Genomic DNA, 9,847 nt, shown 5'->3' on the forward strand with positions numbered 1-9,847 from the left:
AAAAATAATGATATATTTTTATTAATTCTAAATTAACATTTGTGTACTAAAATAATAGAACATATATTATTTACATATAATATAAGGTACTTTATAAAATATTAAAAGTAATAACAAAAATTGATTTGATGTAATATATGTAGCGAAAGGGCGTTGCTTATATGACTTATTATAGATTTAATTTAGATCGTCGGGATGATGAAGTATTAGCAAAATTTTAGATTCGGTCAAACGACTGATTTAAAAAGATGGATTTGAATGAACTTATATTTGGGAATCCTATCATATTGGAAAATATATTAAATAAATATCCAGCCAAATATCTTTTAGAAGTTAAAAAGTAATATATTATTTATTAAATAAATTTAAAAAGAAATAGAGTTAATAAATTTTGGACGTCTGTGATAAATAGTATACTGGAAAAGAGATCTAGGATCTCTTGTGCTCTTTATGCTTTTCGCGAAAATAGCTTACTCGAACAATATATATCTTTAAATTATTTGGATTTAATAGCCGAAGTAAATTTTTATAGACAGTATTTCAAATAAACCTTTATTTTTAGACTTTACCTATATATCCAGATTTTGCCATATTTATCATATCCTATAATTTATATGCTCAATGTTATAAAATAAATGAATCTGGAGAACCTTTACAAATTAAACCATCATTATTTAATTATCTCAAATTAAAAATGCCAGCTGATTGTATTATTCTATATATTATTACAGATGGAGTTATAGGTAATTTATAATAAACAAGCTTTTATACCTAATTTTATTAGGCACTTCCTATGATCCATATATATATAATAATGGAAAATATTCTACTTGCAGTACATTTGAATATGAATCTTCACAATCTTTCTCTTCCTACTTATTTTCGACACGAAATCATTTAGCCAAGGACAAGTATCTGTCTGCCACTAAATCTAAACGATTAAATTTTGAAATGTTGGATATTCCTAGAAAGGATATTAAACATTTTATTAACCATAAAAATAAATCAAAATGCAAATTTGATTTAGCAAAATATTTTTCAAACAAGAGGCATACAGATTTTCCATTTGATGCTAGATGTGTTCTCTTCTTTGCTGATTCTATCATAGAAACTCAAATATTAAGAAAAATATTGATAATAATACGAGATACTTATGAAAGCAACAATTCCAAGATCAAAATAATTGGTGCACTTGTAGATGGATTGGATATATTAACTAATAATTCTCATACATTTAGAAATAGGTTATTCTTATAATTATGATATTATCTTTACTTTAAAGTCTTTTGTAATTTAAGGTATTATGCTGATACCCATAATGATATACTTCCAGATATTTTATTTGACACAATTTTTTGCATCTAAAATTGAAAAGACTCAAACTTTGATCATATTTATCTAAATTTGGTAATATAATTTCTTATATATCAATAATAATATGATTTGTAAGAATATTTTAAAACTTGTCAGTTTTGCATTATCTAAATATATTTTAAAAAAACATATATGATAGAGAAGATTCCCATAGAATAAAACACCACAAAATTTTTGAAAGGTTAGCACCAAGCATTCTATTGATCTTTTTGAGAGGGGAACAGATAAAAGATGTGCTTCTAGAAATTATCCCTTCATCATGCATAGATCAGATTTCGCTGGGGAATAGAATCAAACATTTGAAAAACAGCTATAATGGTTATTTTTTTAAAATGATTCTACATTTTTCTTCTATTAAAAAAACAACAAGAATCTATTGTATACTGAATTATTAATTTATAGTTGATGATTAAATTCACTTTAATTAATAGGAAAATGTGGTGACTACCTTAGAATTGGGGTGCTCTTACTTGAGATTTTGAAGTTTCTGAGTTAGGATTAGAACAAAATATCAGGTCAAAATTATAAGGAAAACCAAACACTTAATTTTTATCCCATTTTTATTTTACTCACTAATTAGTATAGTTAGGTAATGGCTTTATTTTAGTTTCTTCCAAATTTGAGCTGCTATCATTTTAAGAAAAACCCCAAGGCCGAAATGATAGTTTTTGGCTAAAAACTTGGTTCAGCCGATTTTTTTTAGTAGGCTAAAAATAGGACTTAAACTGCTAAAAATATAGTGATTGCCCAACTATACTAAGGAGTAAGAGTTTAGTTTTATATCATACAATAGTATAAATTATGAGTTAGTTTGCTTTAATTGAGTTAAAAGTACGTGATCTTGTAGTTTTTTTAGATTTTTAAATCTTTAAAAAAGATGATATTGTAAAGAATTCAGATTTGTATAAAATGAAAAAAAAGAAGTATTTTAAGATAAATTTTTATTTAATATGATAATATTTAAATCAGACTGTTTCATAATCGAATATATAAATTTTTTCAAAAAGATAGTGTCATTCATTCTGTTTGTCTAGATTGAAAAAAAATTGAATATATTTGAAAAAAATGTCCAGCAAATTTATGAATAGATCTTGAACCTTAATTGATTATCTCATTTATAATTAACATAAATAGAGGACTTTAAATCAAATCAAGGGAGTTTTCCACTTCGACATTTTCAAAATTTTTGAGTTAGAAGTGGATAATAAACTTATTTACCAATATATATATAAAAATAAAAACTAGATTTAAAAAAAAAATTTAATTTTTGCCCAAAGTTATAGTTCTGTCAAAATTGATCAATAAAGTTTTTCCTATATTTTGATTTTATAATTTTTCATGTTGATTTTCTCACTTTAAACATTTGCGCAAGTGTAGCACTCCAATTCTAGGCCGGCAATATGTGTGCATAAATTTACATTTATTGTGATTTAACAACTTATTGATTTAATGAGATGGGTATCCATTTATTAATTAACATTTAATGATTGGAATTAAAGATAAAATAATTAATATTCAAAAAAATTTTATAATTTAGCTCATCAAAAGATTTTCCAAACTATTAGCTGTTAAATCATGCTACACATTAATTTATTTCATTCATTATTATTCCCGTTTGTAAATAAATATAAGATAATCGCACTCTAGATTATTCGAATATTAAAAGTTTTTAAATTATAAGTTCTTGTCACCTTCCAAAAAAGGGGGAGTAGAACCCCCTAAGATCTTAAATCCAAAATTCAGGATCTTTATAAGCTTTGTTTTAAGCCCAAATGCATCGTTATATTTCTTTTACGGGCCAGGCCTTACGGGTATCTGATATAAAATATAATAAATTTATTCTAATTTACCAAATAAAATCGTTTTATTTTATTATGTTAGTTCCATTATTGTTACAAACACATTTTTTTTTTGAATTTTAACATTTGTTTTGCAATAATCTTCAAAAATTTTAATCAGATAAACGAACATGGCTCAATTTTGTTGGTGCGTTACCTTGAATTCATAGTGGCGCGATTGCGATCGCGATTTAACAGCTGATTGATTTTTAAAATCTGTTTACGAGATCAATTTTTATTTATTAATATTAATTTTATCTTTAATTCAAATTTTAATAATAATCTAAGAAATAATGATTTTAATAAAGAATAATTGATTCTCATAAACAGATTTTAAAAATCAATTAGCTGTTAAATAGTATTTTCCTAATGGTGATCAGTAGTGTGGGTCTATTTTTAAAAATAGTGGAATCGAGAGATTATATCCAAAATAAATATTATGTAAGCCCTGGGAGATTTTGCTCATAGATAGCAGAAAGGTTTGGACCGCCACTATAAGCCATGGCGAAAATATTGAGTGAGTCATTTTTAAAAATCGGCCCAAATGGAGCTATTTTTGCATGACTAGGGGACAGAGTTGTTAAAGGATCTAGATACGTATCTAGATCCTGTATCGATATAAAAATGTGGGATCTGTATCTCGATAGATTTTTGATTAAAATATCGGTATCTAGATATTATTTTAGACGATGTATCTGTATCTAGATCCATTAAAAAAGTATCTTTTAACAACTCTGCTAGGGGAGAATTTTTTTCACTGGAATCAATTCATAGATGGCACCTATGAATGCGGCTTTTTTATAAAAATATGCGTAAGCGGGCATTTTTTTTTGAAAAAAAATTAACCTGCTAAAGACAAATGCTAATCGGAAAAAAAAATTTGAATTTAATTTCATATATTAATCGTTTTTGACTTGTTCTGAACACTCGGCTAAAATTAATATTTAAATAAATTTAAAAAAAAATACATATATATATATATTTATAAAATAAACCTTCTTCTAGAGGTAACGCGTTACTTTTTATAGTAATGTTTACAGCACTAATAATTTCGCATATTTTAGTAAATTTTTACATATTTAAAATATGCTAAAAGATAACGTAATTGTTACTCAAAAGAAAAATATTTCGTTATTTTTACTCGTTACTTATCCGAAGATAGTAGCGAAAAACGAAGTTATTTTTTTTAGTGACATTACTTTATGAAACTACTTTTCGTACTAAAATGCTATAGCTAAATGTTTAGAAGACCCTGATCTGATTATAATAATTTTTATTATAGTAATTATTTGGTATTACAAATTTCAATAAATTTTAAATCCATAGATTTTTTTATCAAGAAGTATTCAAATTTTTATGTTTTCCTTGTGAAAAAAAAGCTTTAGCATCTACTTTCGCCGATAGACACCTTAACCCGTTCGCCTTCATGTTCTCCTGCATAGGGAGGGGTAAACATATTTACTCTTGGCAACAAAACGTCGAGAGTCTTATGTTCCACTCCTATTTTCCGGATGTTCCTATCGTAGGCCTTTTCGGCAATGGAGAGATCGCTTACCAGTCTCCCGGTTGCCAAACTTACGATGCCGACAAGGTCAAAACGTCAAACAAATCTTTCGAAGACGAGCCTAAAGTGGGACAAAGCGCGGATAATCATGATGATGCTATCCCAAGAAATGACACAATACTTTACAGAGAATTTGGATATAAACATACGAATGATCCCCAAGATTTTGAACAGATTTTAAATTTAGCAGGAAAAAACCCGGATTCAATTCCTGGCGATGATGACCCGGATGACCACCGCAGTCGATTGATTTTAGATGAAATGACGCAAGGGGATAGAGACAAGAAGCCTAAGCTGACCTCGGCTCAATTCATATATTACTATTCTACGATTTTTTGTGTAGTCGTTATAGATCGCGATATTTAAATTGTATATTAAAGAATATGTTCCGTTGCAATACTTTATTGACGTTGATAAATTATAGCCAAATATTTTCAAGAGTTTAAAATTATAATTAAAGGGCCCCTCAAATTTAGAAATAATGTCGCGAATATATAATGTATAACATTTTTATTTGTATCGTGTAAAAAAATATTCGATTTGATATGAAATAATATAACAGTTCCGGTTTCTAAGATTGCTAAAAAAATGGATATCGGTTCTTAAATTTGGCGCGGTTTTGGGGCTTCGTGTTTCAAATTATCATATCGGATCCTGTTGTGGCCGGAATTTTAGGCGTCAACTGAATTCGGAAATAAAATATATTTTAAAGCTTCGGTACAGATTTTTATTTTTAATAAAAAATTTTTTACGGTACCTGGTCTAGGCTATTCTGAATTAATTTTATAAATTGAAAGTATTGAGCAGTAAATGATTTTTCAAACGCTTCCATTTTACTGGTGTCATTAGATGGTTCGATTTGAGCTGATTTTTTAAAAACGGCTAACTCAATATTTTAGTCACGAAATATTGACTATAAGCCTCAAGATTTCGCTAATGGATGTCCAAAACTTCGTGCCATCTGTGACCAAAATCTTCAGGCTTGGATAATATTATTCTGGATAAAATATTTAGCTAGCCGTTTTCAAATAACAGGCTCAAATCGAGCCATTTAACAACACTATATTTTACGGTTTTTTTTTATTTCAACGGAATAATTCTGATTTGCTAGGGTAAGAAATTATGGCAGCTAAGAAATCACTCTACAAAACAGTATTTCGTTCGCCTGAGAATTAGGTTAATATATATTCCGTGTTAAACAACTCGATTTTTTTTAAAAAACGACTAACCCAATATTGTTTGGCTGTAAAATTAGAAAAAGTGGAGATGGAATAATCTAATTGTTTTTTATTTATTTCTGAAATTTCAAATATAATAAAATTGTGGTGGTTGAATTGTAGTAGTTTACTAGTCAATGTGCAAACCATAACGAGGACTGTAATGGTGGTGATACTAGAAATTATTTTGTTCGGTGTGCCTATTTCGCGATTAATTGTGGAGTAGATTAAGTACTGTTTATATATTTAGAATTATATTAACTTAAATTTTACCTTACTTGTTATATTATTTCTTTCACTAAATAATATTGATGTTATTTACTTTTAAAAAGTATATATATATATATAGAATTTATTAAGTTAATAGTCAATTAGTTATATTTTAAAATAAATTTATTTTGTGTCGATATCTTTTAAATTTTTACACCATATTAACAAGGACCCGATTTTTTTTTAAAACGGCTAACCCAATATTTTAGCCAAAAAATATTACGTAAGCCCCGAGATTCGTTAACAGATGCCAAAATCTTTCTGCCATCCACGAGGAAAATCTTCGAGTTTGTGTAATATTTTTTTGGCTAAAATATTGTACCCCTTTTTTAAAAAATAGAGCCTTTTAAACAAGACTTCATATGCACTTGGTCGAAAATGTCTTTTTTTAAAAAAAAACAAATCAATTTTTTTTTTATAATTATCCTATTCTTTATAAAAAATCAGAAAATATTTATTAAATTTTTGAAAACAATAGAAACTTAATTTTTAAGATTTCTTGGTCGTATAATTACGAAAAGTGAAGACGGATTAATCTAATCCTCAGGCGACGATTTATATAAAAACATTTGCTCTTTTGTCCAAACAAGTTTCTGGTAATGTTATGAGGGTTCTGATTTGTTTGGGGTTCTTGGTCCAAATTCTGATCATGAACATACTGAAATGGATTCATATTTTTTTAAAGGCTACTTCTGAAAATACAAATACAGCCCCACTCCCCACCCCAACTAAGTGCTCTAATCTTACCATTTTTTCAACCAAGGTCTCTGGTTAATAATTGGAAATGATGAATGGTGACTGAATACCAATGAATATCAGAAGGTAAATAATTTTTTTCACAGCTCGTTAATAATTTTTAAATTTATATTAAAAAATTATAGCCAGCATATTTTTAGTTAAAATAAACTTACAGATTCGTAATTGAATTCATGGAAAACAACACCGCAAAAATTTCTAAAAATAAATAAATAGAAGATAATATATAGCCTGTAAAGCTAACAAAATAGAAGCAGGGCACGAGAAAGAAGACTCATGGCTAAGACATTTTTTTGCAAATCTTCTTCTGGAAGTTACCTATATTTAAAATATATTAAATAATTAGGAGGAACAAACATCCCTTTGGCTCAATCAAAATTTTGTATTATTTTAAAAAATTATCTATTCATTGCAATCATGTTCGAAATTTATTAAAAATATACTTTAATTCAGGAAATTTTGACAAGTAATTATAGAAAAAAGAAGGAACACAAACTATAAAAAAATTTGAAAAAACAATACTTGCATTCATAATTTTTCTAATAACTAGCTCAATAGCAAATTTCAAATATTACATCTTAATTTCCTAAAATATTTATTGGTAATTTCTAAACTTAAATGAAATTTATTCTAGATTAATATTTAGAATGATAAATAAGGTGTTTAATTAAAAAATGGGAATTTTTATTATATACCATATGGATAAAAAAATTTTTAAATATGGAAATTTATCCTAACTTCAGTAATCACAGGGGTAAGAGCATGATAAAGCAAAGAAAGAAACATCAAAAATTATGGAAATTTATCCTAACTTCAGTAATCACAGGGGTAAGAGCACAATAAAGCAAAGAAAGAAAGAGCAAAAATTGGGAATCTTGCTTATATCTCCTAGAAGATTTTAAAGTATATTTGTTGGTAATAGATGCTTTTTGTGACTTAGAACAAGTTCCATCATAGGTGCAGAATATAGTTATCATATTTAGAAAGAATAAATTTATTGTAACAGAATAAGACAAAATAGATTCTAATCTAACAAGAATTTCAATTTTAAAAAAAATATTAAAATCTAAAAATATATTCAATAATTCAGTGCTTGGACACCTTATTCAAAAAATAAATATTATTAATATATCTTAAAATTTTTGATTGTCTCGTTAATAAAAATTCACTGGTAGTAGCTTGTTACTTTGCCACTGGTAAAAATTTTAAGTTTTATTTTAATGCTAAGTCCAGATTTTAAAATCATCACATTACATGGCCCACTCCTAGACTGCATTTATTATAAAAGTAAAGATAATGATGATATCATATAATAAATACTAAACTTGTACTCTATCCTATTTAAATATAAAATTAAATAACTTTATTAAAATTATTCTATAAATACATGCTTTAATAAAAAATAGCTCATTCAACAATATTTCCAATTTAAAAAAATCTTTTCATGTGACATCAATGGTTTCACTTCTATTTGTCAAATTTTTTGTAAATTTCTAATTAATTTATTATTATTGTACAGTATATATAAGAATACCTCGAGCTTGTATAAGATGTTTACGTGTAATACTAACGCTGGAAGCCGATATGGCAATTTTTTTAGCAATTTTTAATATATTAATCATATCAAAATCGCTTTTTAAACTGACCTAAAAAAATATATTGAATATTTTAAAAATTTTACGATATCAAAGCTATCCTGATCGAAATCAGGAAAACCTTTCCTATTCATTTAAAACTTGGTAGGAAGTAGAATTTTTGAACAGATCTTTCTTTTCTTTATCTTTATTTGAAAGTTAGTGGTTTGAATGAATGAACACAAATGAGGAGATATAAAATCTTTTCAGTTTCATTCTTATAAATTAAATAATTAGTTTTCAAGTTTCATTTGTTTATATAAATTATCAATATGGGAAAGCCATAATGGCGTGATACAAGCTTTGTAATGGAAGATTCTTCAAGATGCATTTTAATGACCATATTGTCAGCTTGGAATGAGAAGAGAGAATTTTGCTAAATGCTAAAAGATCTTTGGCTGACATTTATAATAATAATTTTTTGGAATGGTTTATAATTCCTTATAGCAATGCACATTAAAAAAAATTCTTAAATCAATAGAATAAAATGAAAAACAAAATTATTTTAACATAAATAAAAATTAGGGATTTCCCTGAAATAAAGGAGGATAGGAAGCTAGTTGAATGGGAAATTACCTTGGAAAAGATATGATTGAATAAGTTTACTGAGTCTAAATCTAACAGAATGTGGTAGATAAAAATTAATCGCTTTAATTACGATTATATATATTAAAGATGGGCACGGCCTAAATAGGCCTGAACTGGTTTAAAAAAATGTCAAACCGGTTAACGTATGCTAACTATTTTTCCAGGTGGACAATAGATATTGATTGGGTTTGGCTAAATAAAAATTTAAGCCAAAATAAGTGCATAGTAAAATATATTGTGGAGTAGGCTGAAAATCCTTAAAAGATCTGCTTGAACTAATGCCGATTTTTGTTATTTGTTTGATATGATATAGATATAAATATTTAATTTTTTATTACATACGATTAAACAGAGAAGTAATTCAGGGGCGTCGCTAGCCTTTACAATCTCAGGGGGCTCAGCTAAAAAAAAATTATGGTGGGCTTCGCCCCCCCTTCATACCCCCCAATTTCGGGCCGATTTTATATTTATATATTTATCTTTTTAAAATTTGTTAAATCTGAACAATTATTATGAATTTCATATTTTGTCATTTATTATATTATGCATACAAAATAAACTGGCATATAAATAATTAAAACAATACAAGACATTTATAAAAATAAT

General features: G+C 26.8%; 1 protein-coding gene and 1 long non-coding RNA gene across 2 annotated transcripts; one reads left to right on the plus strand and one right to left on the minus strand.

Annotated features, from left to right (window-relative positions):
* Window positions 1–203: 203 nt before the first annotated feature.
* Window positions 204–6,154, plus strand: LOC135923779 (uncharacterized). The gene is made up of 6 exons (XM_065458715.1): window positions 204–340; window positions 380–518; window positions 563–743; window positions 785–1,244; window positions 1,514–1,692; window positions 4,592–6,154. Exons 1-6 carry the CDS (start codon window positions 249–251, stop codon window positions 5,140–5,142), a joined length of 1,602 nt encoding a protein of 533 aa, XP_065314787.1. The 5' UTR covers window positions 204–248; the 3' UTR covers window positions 5,143–6,154.
* A 2,211-nt stretch (window positions 6,155–8,365) lies between these two features.
* Window positions 8,366–8,830, minus strand: LOC135925279 (uncharacterized). The gene is made up of 3 exons (XR_010571602.1): window positions 8,701–8,830; window positions 8,554–8,665; window positions 8,366–8,512 (listed from the first exon to the last, which is right to left on the minus strand). It is a non-coding gene; the product is annotated as an uncharacterized LOC135925279 (long non-coding RNA).
* Between the last annotated feature and the right edge of the window lie 1,017 nt (window positions 8,831–9,847).

The sequence above is a fragment of the Gordionus sp. m RMFG-2023 genome, chromosome 2 (assembly GCF_954871325.1).
Source record: "Gordionus sp. m RMFG-2023 chromosome 2, tfGorSpeb1-WG-v2, whole genome shotgun sequence".
NCBI lineage: Eukaryota > Metazoa > Nematomorpha > Gordioida > Chordodea > Parachordodidae > Gordionus > Gordionus sp. m RMFG-2023.